This window comes from Scyliorhinus canicula, chromosome 1 (assembly GCF_902713615.1).
Source record: "Scyliorhinus canicula chromosome 1, sScyCan1.1, whole genome shotgun sequence".
In the NCBI taxonomy this organism is placed as follows: domain Eukaryota; kingdom Metazoa; phylum Chordata; class Chondrichthyes; order Carcharhiniformes; family Scyliorhinidae; genus Scyliorhinus; species Scyliorhinus canicula.
The window spans coordinates 14,023,568-14,041,854 of record NC_052146.1 but is presented as its reverse complement, the minus strand read 5'-3'; the positions used below and the strand labels follow the sequence as shown (position 1 = coordinate 14,041,854).

The 18,287-nt window shown below is 52.5% G+C and overlaps 1 protein-coding gene across 1 annotated transcript; it reads right to left on the bottom strand.

The window, feature by feature from the left end:
* Nucleotides 1-508: 508 nt before the first annotated feature.
* LOC119978004 (melanocortin receptor 5-like) lies at nucleotides 509-1,363 on the bottom strand. Its single transcript, XM_038819307.1, has one exon. The coding sequence runs from the start codon at nucleotides 1,361-1,363 to the stop codon at nucleotides 509-511; it is 855 nt and encodes a 284-aa protein (XP_038675235.1).
* Between the last annotated feature and the right edge of the window lie 16,924 nt (nucleotides 1,364-18,287).

Sequence of the window (18,287 nt, the reverse complement as noted above, 5' to 3'; positions counted from 1 at the left end):
CCGGCTACCATCCCCCGATTCCCGTCCATTTTCCCCTGATTCTTGGCCACCTGACTATTCTTCCTCTTGTATGTTGGCCACAAACAGGTCCCGGAACAATTGCACGAATGGCTCCCACGTTCTGTGGAAGCCGTCGTCTGACCCTCGGATGGCGAATTTGATTTTCTCCATTTGGAGAGATTCCGAGAGGTCGGACAGCCAGTCCGCAGCTCTGGGTGGTGCTGCTGACCGCCAGCCAAACAGGATTCTACGGCGGGCGATCAGGGAGGCAAAGGCAAGGGCGTCTGCCCTCCTCCCCAGGAATAGATCTGGCTGGTCCGAGACCCCGAAGACCGCCACTATCGGGCATGACTCCACCCTCACCCCCATCACTTTGGACATAGCCTCGAAGAAGGCTGTCCAGTACTCCACAAGTCTGGGGCAAGACCAGAACATGTGGGCGTGGTTGGCCGGGCCTCTTTGGCACCGTTCACATCTGTCCACAGAAAGCCTATTTTTAACTATTTACTCACCGAGCACCCCTTCGGCAGCACTTCCACACTCTGGTCATCACGATCTCTTTCAGAGGGGCGCAACCCCTGATGTACAAAACAGGGGTGAGAGCTGCATTGACCCGTGGCAGGATTCTCAGGGGGTCCAACCCGTCCGTTCTAAATCTCAAGCAGAAGCGTCGCGAAAACGAGCAGACTATGACGTTGAGGAAGATGGGCAGCCAAAAGGCGAGGAAGCAACTTGCCACAACCACAATCAGGTAGAGTGAGGTTCTCTTATTCTCCCTTGCTGCCGAGGGTGGCTCCTTCTCCAGCTGATACTTAGCAATCAGATACAGCTTGATGTTCAGCACCACCATAATGACGTACGTTGTTAAGTTGCAAATGAGTGAACCGATGCCACTGATTTTCATGCCAATGGCTGAGGTGACTAGGTTCTGTACGGCAGCCACTGTATAGGCGTAGATCCACAGACAGGCAATGACAATCCCTGTTCTGGTACGGGTCATTCTTTGGGCATATCGAAAGGGCGAAATGATAGCGTGGTAACGGTCCGCCTGGGCTGCCAAGGTGATCAGGTAGGAGAGTCCCATGAAAGTGGGCCCAATGAAGTAAGTCCCATTCCGTGGAGGGAATGCGTCCAATGTGTCAAAAAGGCCAGAGTAGTACCAGGAAACTCCTGTCCCCAGATCACTTATACAGGTACTCAACATGAACAAGAACCTATTCTCCTTCAGGAAAAACTTCCTGATCAACAGAGCCAGCAGGACCGATGCATTGATCAACACTATGCTTGTGGCTAAACTAACGTGGAACACAAAAAGAATTAAATAGCCCACACCTCCAAACTCTAATATTAATGCAACAGGCATTTTGCCAAGAAGGTGCAAAATAAATGCCCTCCAATGTTCTTGGATCTTATACTCTTTCGGATCTATTTTTAGTCAAATTAGCTGCATTTTAATCCCAGTGGAATTATAATTAGCAAACATCCTAATGTGTGGCTGTCGGTGACTCGGAATAATCTCAATGGGGCAATTATAGTTTAATGTACTTTTAAGTACAGCCATTGAAGGCTGTGGTGTGACCTTGGGGAATAAAACCATGAATGTGTTTATAAAGAAAGGGGTTTAGGATTTCACCCCCTAACGTCAATCATTCCCTCCCCCCATAGTCTCCACCTACTCTCCAAACATTGTATTATGGGTCAATGCAAACTCGAGCCATTTGGAGAGAAACAATCGCTCCCAGAGGCTCCTGGGTTCACAGACCCATCTTCAGCACGTGCCCTAAGCTGGCACTCCAATGCATGGAGCCGGGTTGCCCATCCTTTGGACAACATGCTAACCCGAGGTCACATCTGCTCATTCCTGTGGTTATAGTGAAGATTAAGGGCGCGATTTTCCCTCGCATTGTACCCGGCGCTGATCCCCCTACACTCGGTGAATAGCGGGAGAGTCCAAAACCAGGTTTCTCGTCAAGCCAAACGCAGTGTACCTGACCTGCTACACCCGCCGCGATCTGGTTCACCCCCTCGCTGGGTGTGTTCCAGATCGTCATATTTATATGAGTCCGCTCGAGGCCACAGTCTCCTGGCTCCTGCAGCAAAGCCTGAGGCCAGCGCAAATTAGCACTGGTCTCCAAAAATAAAAAACAGATTTGATGGCCACGCTGGAGGTTCGGAGACTATTGGAGCCCCAGGGTGGTCAGGGACAGGGCAGGGCAATGCACCCGGGCTCTGACCAGGTGCCAGGTTGGCGCTTCCAGGGTGCCAAGGGGCAGTGTCTGGGTGTCAAGGGCACTGCCAAAGGGCTGTACCTTAGGGTGGCCATGCCCATGAAAGGGGGGTTGAAGGGGGCATGCATGGGTGCATGAGGGGGTGGGGGGGGGGGGGGGGTTTGAAGGGTTCCGAGATCTCAACCTAACTTTGAGATCTGGGCGTCCTTCAAAAAAGTTGCCCCGTTCTCTGAGGAGCCGATCTTGTCAGTGGCTGGGATTCTCCCCTACCCGGCGGGGTGGGGGGTCCCGGCAGGATGGAGTGGCGTGAACCACTCCGGCATCGGGCCGCCCCAAAGGTGCGGAAGTCTCCAAACCTTTAGGGGCCAAGCCCTCACATTGAGGGGCTAGGCCCGTACCGGAGTGGTTCCCGCTCCGCCGGCTGGCGTGAACGGCCTTTGGCGCCACGCCAGCCGGGGCCTAAAGGACTTCGCCGGCTGGCGTAAGTCCGTGCATGCGTCGGAGCATCTGCGGCTCCCAGCGTCATACCGGCGCATGCGCAGGGGAGGGGGGTCTCTTCCGCCTCCGCCATGGTGAAGACCATGGCGAAGGCAGAAGTAAAAGAGTGACCCATGGCACAGGCCCACCCGCCGATCAGTGGGCCCCGATCGAGGGCCAGGCAACAGTGGGAGCACCCCCCCCGGGTCAGATCGGCCCGCGCCCCCCCCCCCCCCCTCCCAGGACCCCTGGCGCCCGCCCACGCCGCCAATCCCGCCGGTAAGAGAGGTGGTTTAATCCACACCGGCACGAGAGGCTTGCCAGCGATGGGACTTCGGCCCATCATGGGCTGGAGAATCGCTGGGGGGGGGGGGGGGGGGGGGGGCGTTGACCGGCGCGGCGCGATTCCCACCCCCGCCGAATCTCGGGTGGCGGAGAATTCGGGACACGGCGGGGCAGGATTGATGCCGGCCCCCGGAGATTCTCCGACCTGGCGGGGGGTTCGGAGAATCCCGCCCAGTGTCTTTAGTTCCCCATTTCCAGAAAATATTTTAAATGTGGGATTTTTCAGTGACAGTCTCTCCAAGCTCCCACAAAATGATCGGGATCGGGACCAAACATCCAGCGGGAATCACCCGACGAAACCCGCCCAAAATGACACTTAGTCAGCGTGGATCTAATGTGGTTTTTTGGGGTGAATTGTGCCCTAAGATTCCATGGTAATGCCAGGGAAGAGCTGGGAGTTTCCCAGCCAATATTCTTGTCCAAAGCATGACCATTAGATCAGCTGGCCGTTCATTTCATTTTGGTCTGGGAGATCCTGTTGTTCTTGTTCTGGTGTGGACTTCTTTTTTTCTGTTATGATATCTTGGAAGTCAGAATTTAGTTTGACTGACAAAACATGCCCTATTCAAGGGCGGGATGGTGGAGCAGTGGTTAGCACTGCTACCTCACTGCGCCGAGTACCCGGGTTCGATCCCGGCTCTGGGTCACTGTCCGTGTGGAGTTTGCACATTCTCCCCGTGTCTGCGTGGGTTTCGCCCCCACAACCCAAAAGATGTGCAGGCGAGGTGGATTGGCTAAATTGCCCCTTAATTGGGAAAAAAAGAATTGGGTACTTGAAATTTTGTTTTTTTTAAACATGCCCTATTTCATTGTTTGTACAATAGTTGTAAAATTGGTCATTTTATCTTCAGGAATCTTGGGCTGGATTCTCCGCACCCCGACACCGAAATCCCGCCCAGTGCCGGAGGCGTAGAATCCATTTTCCCGCAAGGAATCTGGACCGGCACCGGTTCCCGGATCCTGCGTGCCCCGAAAAGCGGGGTACTCAGGGAGTACGCCGCTCCGCCTGGGGCCATTGCCAGAGACCCGCCCTGACATCCTCCGCCCCCAACCGGCCGAAGCCCCGGCAGCGTGGATGTAATGTGCTCCAGCCGGTCGGAATACTCGCGTGGCGGGGGTGGGCTGATTGGAGGGCAGGGGGGCCTTATAGGCGGCCAAGAAATGTTTGTGCGGGCGTTGAGGGCGGGCGCTGTGCCCATGCGCGGCCTTCGACTCGGAAGTGCAGTATTTGGCAGAAAAAGCTGCTAGATCTACTCCGGCTCCCTACTCGCCCCCTGCAGGAACAGGGATTTGTTGCCCTTTCACGTTTGGCGTGAAACTGCACAGTTTTGTCGCCTGCGTAGGGACATAGTCGCAATAACGGAGAATCCAGCCCCTTAAGTGGCCAGCCAGCATAATATCACGCTTCTCAATTGATCTTGGGTGGGACTGGGAATCGCGGTCGCTTCCAGTTTTCTCCAGGGGCTGTGCTGTTGGAGCATCCCGAGACTGCAGTCAATTGAATTGATGAGAACCTCCACTCATATGCTCTTTGCCTGTTACACCCTATTGAGGAATAATGACTTTTCGCATGAACAAGCAAGCACGTTTTAATAGACATTCAATACGTGGTTAGCACTGCTGCCTCGCAGCGCCAGGGACCCGGGTTCGATTCCGGCCTCAGGTGACTGTCTGTGTGGAGTTTGCACATTCTCCCAGTGTGTGCGTGGGTTTCCTCCGGGTGCTCCAGTTTCCTCCCACAGTCCAAAGATCTGCTGGTTAGGTGGATTGGCCATGATAAATTGCCCCTAGGTAGAATTGTGGGGATAGGGCGGGGGATTGGGCCTGTGTAGGGTGGTTCTCTTTCAGAGGGTCGGCGTAGACTCGATGGGCCGAATGGCCGCCTCCTGCACTGTAGGGATTCTATGATACGCTTTCATTTCAGTGATGTGTAACAGGGTTTTTACTGGCCTACTAACTTCATAATTTCTGCTTAAACATCCTGACTGGCTCTAAGTTGTATTTGCGGAATTTCAAATATCGCTGCAATGATAAAAAAAAACTCCACATTCTTTTTCTGGGTAGCACGGTAGCACAGTGGTTAGCACTGTTGCTTCACAGCGCCAGGATCCCAGGTTCGATTCCCGGCTTGGGTCACTGTCTGTGCGGAGTCTGCACGTTCTCCCCGTGTCTGCGTGGGTTTCCTCCGGGTGCTCCGGTTTCCTCCCACAAGTCCCGAAAGACTTTCGACATTCTGAATTCTCCCTCTGTGTACCCAAACAGGCGCCGGAATGTGGCGACTCGGGGCTTTTCACGGTAACCTCATTGCAGTGTGAAAGTAAGCCGACTTGTGACAATAAAGATTATTAGATATATTTCTGAATAAATCAATAATCTGTGTTGAGACAAGGTGTAATGTACATTCTGTACACAAGGGGGCAATGTGGGCTCCACCTGCCATGTTTCCGACAGCAACATATCTGCACTTTAAAACTGCTTCATTTCTGTAAAATGCTTCGGAGTACCTTGAGGACGTGAGAGGAATACGTGAAACGCAAGTCTTTTCTTCCAATTTGTAGCTTGAAGCCCAAGGTCAATTTATCAGTTGTGTGGACATACATCAAAGAGGCTCCAAGCCAACTTGCTCCCTAATTGATTCAAGAAAGATTTGGAAGATGATTTAGTCTAGCTTAGCCCTCTTCCCCTGTTGTATCTTAGGTTTCTGTTGACAAACAAAGAGGCTTCAATTGCTTAAGTTGCACCTTCTCGTGCAGTAAAACAGGTTGGAGTTGCATTGTTTATTTTATATACTGACAAGGGGCAGCAGGGTAGCATGGTGGTTAGCATAAATGCTTCACAGCTCCAAGGTCCTAGGTTCGATTCCCGGCTGGGTCACTGTCTGTGCGGAGTCTGCACGTCCTCCCCGTGTGTGCGTGGGTTTCCTCCGGGTGCTCCGGTTTCCTCCCACAGTCCAAAGATGTGCGGGTTAGGTGGATTGGCCATGATAAATTGCCCGTAGAGTCCTAATAAAAGTAAGGTTAAGGGGGGGGTTGTTGGGTTACGGGTATAGGGTGGATATGTGGGTTTGAGTAGGGTGATCGTGGCTCGGCACAACATTGAGGGCTGAAAGGCCTGTTCTGTGCTGTACTGTTCTATGTTCTAAGAGTACTCAAAACCCACCAGCAAACAAGGGGTTCAGTTGCAAGCAATAATTTTTGCAAAGGTTGCACAAGTACTAAAGTCTATTCCCGAATTTAACCAGTTATGCGTTTTTTAAAATGGGTCTTGTCAGTGTTCCTCCTGTGTGATGGTTAATTTCTAACAATCTGGAAAAATAATGAAAATCGCTTATTGTCACCAGTAGGCTTCAAAGGAAGTGACTGTGAAAAGCCCCTAGTCGCCACATTCCGGCGCCTGTTCGGGGAGGCTGGTGTGGGAACCTAGCTTTATACAATGAGAGGTAAATTTCACAATTAGAATTTTAAAAAATTTGTTCATGGGATGTGGGCGTCACTGGCTGTGCCAGGATTTATTGCCCGTCCCTAATTGCCCTTGAGGGGGCAGTTCAGAGTCAACCACATTGCTGTGGGTCTGGAGTCACATATAGGCCAGACCGGGTAAGGACGGCAGATTTCCTTCCCGAAAGGACATTATCGAACCAGATGGGTTTTTATACAATAGACAATGGTTTCATTCGACTTTTAGTTCCATATTTTTGCTTTTATAAATTTTTAGAGTACCCAATTATTTTTTCCCCCCAATGAAGGGGCAATTTAGCGTGGCCAATCCACCTACCCTGCACATCTTTGGGTTGTGGGCGTGAGACCCAGGCAGACACGAGGAAAATGTGCAAACTCCACACTCCATAAGACATGGGTGCAGAAGTTGGCCATTCGGTCCATCGAGTCTGCTCCGCCATTCAACGAGATCCTGGCTGATCTGATGTGATAATCCTCAACTCCACTTTCCCATTTTATCCCCATAATCTTCGATTCCCTCACTGATTGATTAAAAATCAGTCTTCTTATCCTTGAACATACTTAGCGGCCCAGCCTCTCCAGCTCTCTACGGTGAAGGACTCTACAGCTTCACTTCTTCCCCTCAGAGAGAAGAAATTCCTCCTCATCTCTGTCTTTAAATAGGCGATCCCTTACTCTCACGTTATGCCCTCCGGTCCTAGACTTTCCCACAAGGGGAAACAATCTCTCACCATCTACCCTGTCGAGCCCCCTGAGAATCCTCGTTCTCAATAAGGTGGCCTCTCATTCTTCTGAACTCGATGAGTACACCCAACCTATTCAACCTCTCCGCAAGAGAAAATCTCTCCATACCCGGGATCAACTTAGTGAACCTTCTCTGGACTGCCTACAATGCCAGTATATCTTTCCTTGGATCAGGAGTCCAAAACTGCATAGTTAAGGAATAACTTCATTTTTATAGTGCCTATAATGACCAGCAGATGGACAGCTGATAGAGTGCTTTTGAAGTGCAGTTGTTGTTGTATAGAAGGAAACCGTGCAGCTAATTTATGGTCAGCAAGTTCCCACAAACAAAATAATGTGATGATGACCGAAAAATGTACGACGTTGATTTGAGGTATAAATATTGGCCAGAACAGCAGGGATAACATCGTTGTTTTTCTTCAAAATAAGGTCATGGGATATTTTCTATACACAGGAGAGGGCAGATGGAGCCTCAGTTTCAGGTCTGATGCAAATCTCCAACACTGCAAGACTCCCTCAGGCAGGCACTGTGGAATTATTTATCAGGACCACAAGGGTTAATAAAGTGTCAAGAGTAGCCACTATAGGGAGCTACAGTTTCAACTATATAAGCCACTGATGCTAAGCCTTGGGGGAGAGTGTACAGGAGCTAGCTGGTGAGAGTCAGTAGAGCAGATCATAGTTTGAACCAGTAGTGAGATTAGCTGTTAATGAATGTACTTTACATGTTATTAATCAGCTGTGTATTCTTTAGGAGTATGTGTCGAATCCAAGTTAGTAGTGTTTTGGGAGCGGCGTTTTCAGAACCCCAAAATGTATCATGGAGTTCAACCAACCTCTCCCTTTAATGTATTGTTGCTTTTGAAGCACACGGCTTGGTCTCCAGGTGTGGTATTACAATTATGGACACGTGGGTTTTTAAACACAACACAATGTTTATTCCATGAATTCAACTTAACCTTTTTAAATAAAAATTGGATCACTTAACACCCCTTACTTCAAAGATAACCCCGAAAATAATACAACACTAAATAATCCCTCAAATGTTCCTTCAAACCTCCAAAAGACTTAACACCTTTAACAACAGAAACACATCAGGTTAAAGACATTACTATTATGAGTTTAAATCACCCAAATGGTTCAGAGATAATCTTTCCTGGCAGAGATCACAGCAGATCCAGCTCACTGCAAACACAGACACACCCAAGCTCTTTTTCACAAAAACTGAAACTAAAACTCCCAAAAAGCAGAAGTGAGCTCAACTCCACTACCCCCACCCTCTGACATCACTTCAGTAATATGAGCTGCTTCATTTCTTAAAGGTACTTTGCTTAAACGTCCATTTCTTAAAGTACTCTCACATAACAGTAGTGTGAATAAATTTATAGCTCTGTTTAAGTTGAAGCTGTTTTGTGGTCTTTGTGAACACTGTGCCAGCTATCCTGAAAGAAGCAACACAAGGAACCCCACGGGACACTGGCGCGTCGACCTTGATTTCTGTCCTCAAGTGGAAACCGTGCAACTCAGAGCTAAGAGCCAGAAGATCAGAGAACGATGTGGACATTCTTGGAAAAAAATTCCAGGCACGACTGCCATGGGGAGAGGGAATAAAAGAGAAACACGGCGGATGCTGTAAATCTGAAACGAAAACAGAAAACGCTGGAAATACTCAGCAGGCCTGTCGGCACCTATGGCGAGAGAAACAGTGTTAACATTTCGAGTCCGGGTGACTCTTCTTCAGAGCTCCCCACGCTCTGGGGTGTGTGGTGATACGCATCACTGTAGATACACAAGGGGTTAATGTAAGTACACGTAGACTAGCTAGACACTAGAGGGAGCACCAGAGACATGACACACAGACACTCAACCAATAGGTCAGTAAGATAGGACACGACCAATGGGCATTCACGATACACACAGAGGTGACACTACCACAGGGGGGGGGAATTACACCAACCCATATATAAAGAACACAGCACACATGATCTTCCTCTTTCCAGTGGAGACACTCAGTGACTACAGACACAGGGTTAATTCAACATCACACCCACCACGTGGATTGTAGCAGACTGGTTTGTCAGTCTGAGTAGCTATAGAAGGATTAACAGTAGTGGTGAGCCCGAGTAGGAGAATTGTAAATAGTTTAATAAATGTGTTGAAATTATCTCCACGTCTGAACCTTCCTTTGTCAGAGTCCACATCAAGGAAGCAGCTTATGCTACGTCAAGATCATAACAAGACAGGGAGGAGGAAGCTGAGGATGCACAAGAGGCCAGAATTGGAGGGGCAGGGATAACATGTCCAGGGCTAAATCGCTGGCTTTGAAAGCAGACCAAGGCAGGCCAGCAGCACGGTTCAATTCCCGCACCAGCCTCCCCGAACAGGCGCTGGAATGTGGCGACTAGGGGCTTTTCACAGTGACATCATTTGAAGCCTACTTGTGACAATAAGCGATTTTCATTTTCAGGCTGGAGGGGGTTGCAGAGATGGGGAGGGCGGAGCCACAGAGGGGTTTGATCGCAAGAATGTGTCAACTGCTCTCAGAACCAGGGGTCCACCAAGTGAGGGAGGGGGAAAATCACTTCATTTCTAGTCCGTTTTAAACTGACCAAGAGCTGAAACTCCCCGCTGAAGAAGCAGCTTAGATTTTGGTTAATCACCTAACGTGTCCGAATGACTGCTTGGCCCCGCCTGTGTGTCAGATACAAACAGGAAGATGATGCACTGTGACACATCTGTTTCTGTAAGTCTGCAAATCATTGATCAGCAAGGGCAACATTGTTATCATATTCATGCCATGCACACAGGGATGATGACATAACTGTGATTCACCAGATATCTTTTTGCCAACAGCTCGACATACTTCACCCCTGTGAATTAGTATCGAGTCACTTTGGCACCAAACTCGCTGTAACTTCGCTACACAATAGGTTTGAATCAGCGATTGCACAGCATTGTCTGGGCACTGTTAGCCAAATGTTGTTGATATCTGATTCCCAGAACATTCCCATTTCCCAAGCCTGACGTCCAGGCGAGTGAGTCAGTGTTGCTGTGGTCCGGTCAGACTGGTATGTGCGCCACCTCCGGGAACTTGTCCGCAGAATTGTTGGAATTGGGCAGCAGCTTGAGGTGAACACAGTCAGTCTTGACGTTTGCGAAAGGACATATTGGGGCCAGATTTTGCAGTCCGTGGCCAACCTCTCACTGCGCAAGGACTGGCCCAGATTTCCTGTGGGGTTCTGCACTGGAGTCTGCTGTGGTGGTTAGAAAGCTTGGTGCTCTCTCCGGGGGCTTTTGGAGCTGGGTGGACAGGCTAACAGCTGGAAATCAGGTGGAAACTGGCGGGCACCTTCAAAACAGGGTAGCACGGTGGCGCAGTGGGTTAGCCCTGCTGCCTCACGGTGCCAAGGTCCCAGGTTCGAATCCCGGCTCTGGGTCACTGTCCGTGTGGAGTTTGCACATTCTCCCCGTGTTTGCGTGGGTTTCGCCCCACAACCCAGGGTAGGTAGATTGGCCATGCTAAATTGCCCCTTAATTGGAAAAAATTAATTGGGTACTCTAAATTTTTTTAAAAATATGGCCATGGAACCCTTATCACTCGGATGGTAGTAGCATAGACATAATGTCACTTGGCTAAACATCCAGAAGCCGTGGATAGTGCTTTGGAGGTGCAGGTTCAAAACCCATCATGGCAGTTCTTGGAATTTGAACTCAATTAATAAATCTGAATTATAAAGCTAATGAGGGTGACCGTGATGATTGTGCTTAAAAACATCCGATTCACTAACATCCTTTTTTAAGGAGAGAAATTTTCCATCCTTGCCTAGTCTGGCCTACATGTTGACTCTTGGCTGCCCTCTGAAATGGTCTCGTGAGACATAACTATTCAACAAATTCTGGCTCGTGCCAGCGCCACCCACGCCCCATGAAAGAGAAACATTTTTGTTTTCACATTGAGTTTTGTTTATTGTCTTCAATTATTTGCATACGCCCTCAGCTTGGAACATTACGGGCGCGATTCTCCGCTCCACATGCCGGGTGGGAGAATCGCGGGAGGGCCGGGCGAATCACGACACGCCGCTCTGGCACCCACCGTGATTCTCCCACCCCCCCCAAAATGACGTGTCGCAGAATCGCCGGTCGCCGGTCGCCGAGCGGCCTGACGTTCCCGACCTGTTCACGCCGGCGGCAACCACACCTGGTCGCTGCCGGCGTGAAAACATAGCGCGAAAGGTAAGTTTGGGGCCTGTGGGGGGCGGAGAGGGGATCGAGCGCCACGGCCGTGCCCGGGAGGGGACTGGCCCGCGATCGGTGCCCACCGATCGTCGGGCCAGCGTCTCTAAGAGACGCACTCTTTCCCCTCCGCCGCCCCGCAAGATCAAGCCGCCATGTCTTGCGGGGCAGCGGAGGGGAAGACGGCAACCGCGCATGCGTGGGTTGGAGCCGGCCAACCTGCGCATGCGCGGCTGACTTCACTTAGGCGCCGCCGTCGCGTCATTCTCGGCGCCTCGCTTTGACGCAAGCGTCAAGGCCCGGCGGCCGAGTTTCTCACAATGCCGCTCCTAATCCCCTGGGGGGGGGGGGGGGGGGGGGGGGTGTGAATAGGTGCGAGGAGTGGCCTCCGACGCCGTTGTGAAACTCGGCCGAGTTCACGACGGCCTTCCCGATGCCGCGCGGGAGCGGAGAATTGCGCCGTACATGTCAGGAAACAAATGTGGGAGTGAGCATGGAATAGGAGTCTGCCTGTGTGATACTCCACTGAGGGGTAGGCTGGGAGCAAACACTGGGCGCGATCCAATGACCACGCTGCGCCGGAAAAGCAACTCGCCACGGCGTAGCGTGGCTGATGAAAGCTGGGAGATCCCACTCCCGGGATCTACCCGGTTTGCAATGTCTCGCGAGATCCAACCCGATCTTGCCAAACGTTGCAATCTAAATCTTGCCCATTTGCCACTTTTTGGCAAATCTCCTTATTAGAACGAGACTCACTCTAAATGTGCAGATTCTCACGATACCTGAGGCTTTGGGATTCATCCCCTTCACCTCGGGCCAGCGCCATTCAGCCCTGGTCTCCGTAATTGGGAACCCGCCGGAATGGCACTCGTGGGGGCTTCCCAGAGAATCAGAGGCCTCCAGCTGTATGCATACCTGGGCATCTTGGCAGTGCCAGGCTGCCATTGGCCCTGCCGTGGTACCAGGCTAGCATTTTATGTACGCGATTGGGCTCGGGGGGCATCCTGCATGGGTGTTGGGGGATGCGGGAGTGGGGGGCTGGGCAGGTCGGTGGTCACCTCGGAGATTGGGACACCATTTAAAAATGCCGTCCCTGTCATAATATCCACTCATGTATATGATGGTGCACAGACAGGCAGTGATGGACACACAGGATGACCAGTAAGCACACAGAACCCAGCAGCCAATCACCAGACAGGACACAACCACTATAAAGCCAGAGGGCACCAGGTTTCCCGCTCTCTCGGGGACCCAGCCACTGAGACAGTCAGAGTCCACGAGCTAGCCAGTGCAAACACCATGCGGTAGCTAGTAAGTCTGGTCAAGCTAGTACTAGGTCTCCAGTCAGTTTAGTATAGTGTCAACCTACAGCTGAACATGTATATTAGTTCTATCGTTGAATAAAATGGTGTTGGATCTTCTCCAGTGTTAGAGGTCTGTCTCTCGCCACACTGCATCAAGTGCAGTCCACATCGAACCAACCTGCCTAACACATCAGTCCCGATCTCTTGCTACACCTGGAGAGTTCTAGCGAGTGTCGCTCCCCAGTGTACAAAACGGGGCTATATGTGGCCTCGGCCGCGTGTTTCCCGCTGAAGCCCATTATTCTGGGTCTGCTTTAGCACACTGGGCTAAATCGCTGGCTTTGAAAGCAGACCAAGGCAGGCCAGCAGCGTGGGTTCAATTCCAGTACCAGCCTCCCCGAACAGGCGCCGGAATGTGGTGACTAGGGGCTTTTCACAGTAACTTCATTTGAAGCCTACTTGTGACAATAAGCGATTTTCAGTTCATTTCATTTATACAACGCGGGTCACGTTGTATAGCCATGTGTTTCTCGGCACTGAGAGGCGCCGGGAAACACACGGCTAAACGCGCTCGCTAAGGTACTTTGTTCCCAATTAGTTGAATCGCGTGGAAATTAAATACATTCCTAAAGTGAGAGAAGGCCGTGAGAGAAGATTATTTCTGATGCACTGGGGGATTTTATTTGTCACATCGGGAATATTTTCCCCAGAACAGAGAAAAATTCACAGCTGCCTTCAGGATAAAAAATTTTAATTTGAATAAAACCTTTCCTGTCTTCAGACATCATGAAGCTGAGGGAGTGTTTTTCAAGTATGGTCACTGAGGGTTAGGTCGGGAACTGTTTATTTCCCACAGCAAGGTCCAAAACAAAGAGCAATGGGTTAAAAGACCAATGACCAGGTTGGCTGATGATCGTTGAGGTATTTTTTTATTAAGCCAGCACACTGAAAGGATTGCCTTGTTCTTCAAATAGTAACATGGGATCTTTTATATCCACCTTGGAGAGCCAAGTTCAATATTTCATCCAAAAAAAGAATGGTACATTTGACAGTGCAGGGGCAGATCATAGATCATAGAATTTACAGTGCAGAAGGAGGCCATTCGGCCCATCAAGTCTGCCCTGGCCCTTACAAAGAGCACGCTATTGAAGTCCATGTATCTACCCAATCCCCGTAACCCAGTAACCCTTTAAAATTTAGTGTATCCAATTATTTTTTTCCAATTAAGGGACAATTTAGTGTGGCCAATTCACCTACCCTGCACGTCTTTGGGTTGTGGGGGCGAAACCCACGCAAACACAGGGAGAACGTGAAAACCCCAAACGGACAGTGACCCAGAGCCGGGTTTGAACCTGGGACCTCGGCGCCTGTCATAATAGATATCCATGTACATGATGGAGTGCAGACAGGCAGTGATTGACACACAGGATGACCAGTGAGCACACAGAACACAGCAGCCAATCACCAGACAGGACACGACCACTATAAATCCAGAGGGCACTAGTTTTCCTGCTCTCTCGGGATCCAGCCTCTGAGACAGTCAGAGCTCTGTGAGCAGCAACTAGAACATACACCATGTGGTAGTCAGTTAGTCTGGTCAGGTTAGCCTCAGGTCTCCAGTCAACTCAGCTATAGTGTCAACCCACAGTTAAGCAGTAATATAGTTTAGATGTTAAATACAATCGTGTTGTATCTCATCAAGTGTTGGAAGCCTGTCTCTCTCTACACTGCGTCAAACACAGTCCACACAGACCAGCTTACCCAACACATCAGCGCCGTGAGGTAGCAGCACTAACTACTGCGCCACTGTGCTGCCCCCGCAACCCCCCACTTAACATTTTTTGGGCACTTAAGGGCAATTTAGCATGGCCAGTCCACCTAACTTGCACATCTTTGGACTGTGGGACGAAAACCGGAGCAGCCGGAGGAAACCCAAACGCACACACACACACACAGGGAGGATGTGCAGAGTCCGCACAGACAATGACCCAGCTGGGAATCGAACCTGGGAACCCTGGAGCTGTGAAGCAACTGTGCTAACCACTATGCTACCGTGCTGCCCTGCTACCATGACGGTCCCTCAGTACAATACAGCACTGACACACCATCTGTGTCTCCAGACGAGAGCGGCAATATGGGGAGCCAGCAGTTGAAAATCATTGAAAATCAGGGATGGACTGGCCACAGGAGAAATCGAGAGTTTTCCCAGAGTGGCTTCCTTTTTTTTGCTGTTTTGTTGATCCACGCGACTCCTCTGCTCTTCCGGGAAAGCCAGTCGCAGCTTGGGCAACCACATCTCAGGTGCAAAAGGACAGCCTGAAGTTTTGGTCCAGTGTGCTTGTAAACAGGTCGAGCAGTCTGCCTGCCTTTTCCCAGTGCTTGGAAAGGGCTTTGAGATGTTCTGAACTGGATAGATGTCTTTGAGATGTTCTGAACTGGATAGATGTCCTTGAGATGTTCTGAACTGGATAGATGTCTTTATTTCCTACCGATTGGCTGCCACTTGGTGCGATAACTGCACAGACCTCCGCACAGCTTAAAATGCAATCGGGTTCCCAATAAAACAATGCATACCATTGTCTGAATTTCCCAGAGGATGCCTTCGAGACCTAACTGTCGTATTTATAATAATATCATTTTTTGTTGTCCTAAGTAAGCTTATATTAACACTGCAACCAAGTTGCCACATTCTGACGCCTGCTCGGGTTCACAGAGGGAGAATTCAGAATGTCCAGATTACCTAACAGCACATCTTTCAGGACATGTGGGAGGAAACCGGAGCACCCGGAGGAAACCCACGCAGACACGGGGAGAGCGTGCAGACTCCGCACAGACAGTGACGCAAGTTGGGAATCAAACCCGGGACCCTGGTGCTGTGAAGCAACAATGCTAACCACTGTGCTACCGTGCAACCCACTATAGGACAGATGTGAACACATTAGAGAGAGTGCAGAAGAGGGGCGGGATTCTCCGAAAACCGGCGCGATGGCCGGGACCTGGCGCCAAAAACGGCGCGGATCACTCCGGCGTGGGGGCCCCCCAAACGTCGCAAAGCCTCCGGGTCCAAATGGGCTAGCAGCAGCGTGACGCCATTCGCGACGGCGTCACCCGCCGTGGACGCACCGCGTCACTGATGCTGCGCGGCATAATCAACGCCGCGCGCCGTCACAGCACAAAAGACGTGCCCCCCACCCCGGAAGACCCGCTAGGATGGCAGCCCGCCGCGCAGCCCCGAGGTTCCAGGAGCGCGACATCGAGGCGCTCCTGGACGCAGTAGAGGAGAGGAGGGAGGCCCTGTACCCCGGACATGGCCACAGGGTCGCCCCACGCCTCAGCCGGCGCCTGTGGCGGGAGGTGGCAGAGGCCGTCAGCGCTGTGGCTGTGACACCGAGGACAGGCACCCAGTGCCACAAGAAGGTCAACGACCTCGTCAGGGCAGCCAGGGTTAGGACTCCCCCCCCCCCTCCACCCGATGTGCGGCACACCCCCAGGTGCAACCAACCCTAACGCTAACCCAACCCTAACCCTAATGTGCTGCGCACCTGTGCCAATATACGCGCCTGTGCCAATATACGCGCAACCGTTGTCGTGCAGTAATATACCTGTCTAACGCTGTTGCCCATTACCCTGCCACCCACCCGCCCGCCCCCACAGGAGAAACACGCACACAACAACAGGGAGTGTGAGAGGACCGGAGGGGGCCCAGCTGATGAGAGACCACTCACCGTTCATGAGGAATGGGCCCTGGAACTGACAGGCGGACCCGAGGACCGGGAGGTTGCCGATGCAGAGTTCGGGGACCGACCAGCAAGTGAGCCACCCACGGCCCGTCCCCATTCCCCCATATCTCCCACCGCTCGCGTGCCTTACCATGCTGCTGTATTGTGTATTGCAGGACCAAATGTCGAGGCACGCGTCCCCCGCAGATGTGACCACCACAGCGACGAGGGGAGCAGCCACAGGCCCCAAGCAGCCGAGCCAGGACAGCACTACCCAGGACAGCCCTACCCAGGACAGCACTACCCATGACAGCCTACCCAGGACACCCCCTATCCAGGACAGCCCTACCCAGGACACCCCTAACCCAGGACAGTCCTACCAGGACAGCCCTACCAGGACAGCCTACCCAGGCCTCCCGGCCAGGCCTCACCGGCCCAGGACACCCCTACCCAGGATACCCTACCAGGACAGCCCTATCCAGGACAGCCCTACCCAGGGACAGCCCTTACCCAGGACAGCCCTACCCAGGATACCCATACACAGGCCTCCCCGGCCAGGACAGCCTACCCCGGTACAGCCCTACCCACAGGAAAGCCACTAACCCAGGACAGCCCTACCCAGGCAGCCCTACCCAGGACACCACTACCCAGGATACCCCTACCCAGGGCCTCCCCGGCCCAGGGACACCCCTACCAGGACATCCCTACCCAGGATCACCCTACAAGGACAGCCTACACGGACCACAATCCTACCCAGGACAGCCCTACCCAGGGCAGCCCTACCCAGGACAAGCCCTACCCAGGCCTCCCCGGCCCAGGACACCCCTACCCAGGACAGCCCTACCCAGACACCCCTACCCAGGACAGCCCTACCCAGGACACTCCTACCCAGGACAGCCCTACCCAGGCAGCCCTACCCAGGACAGCCCTACCCAGCCTCCCCGCCCAGGACACCCCTACCCAGGACAGCCCTACCCAGGACAGCCCTACCCAGGACACGCCTACCCAGACAGTCCTACCCAGGACAACACCCTACCCAGACAGCCCTACCCAGGGCACCACTACCCAGGACACCCCTACCCAGGACAGCCCTACCCAGGACAGCCCTACCCAGGCAGCCCTACCCAGGACACCCCTACCCAGGACAGCCCACCCAGGACACCCCTACCCAGGACAGCCCTACCCAGGGCAGCCCTACCCAGGACAGCCCTACCCAGCCTCCCCGGCCCAGGACACCCCTACCCAGGACAGCCCTACCCAGGACACCCTACCAGGACAGCCCTACCCAGGACCATCCTACCCAGGACAGCCCTACCCAGGGCAGCCCTACCCAGGACAGCCCTACCCAGTCCTCCCCGGCCCAGGACCACCCCTACCCAGGACAGCCCTACCCAGGACAAGCCCTACCCAGGACAACGACCTACCCAGGACAGTCCTACCCAGGACACCCCTACCCAGGACAAGCCCTACCAGGGCACCACTACCCAGGACACCCCTACACCAGGACAGCCCTACCCAGGGACAGCCCTACCCAGGACAGCCTACCCAGGACAGCCCTACCCAGGCAGCCCTACCCAGGCCAGCACCTACCCAGGACACTGACACAGCGGACGGGTGGACATGAACCGCCACCCCAGGGACCATGGACTCTGGGTCGGACGATGAGCACGACACAACGCCACTGCTATCTCCAACACCCTCCACCATCGCAGAGACACTCTCCTCGTTCGGCACTTTAGTGATGAGGCGTCTGGTACAGTCCACTGATGCACACAGCAC

Bases quoted from the DNA above. Each gene is read 5' to 3' on its own strand.
- LOC119978004 (XM_038819307.1), bottom strand. From the start codon at position 1,363: ATGCCTGTTGCATTAATATTAGAGTTTGGAGGTGTGGGCTATTTAATT.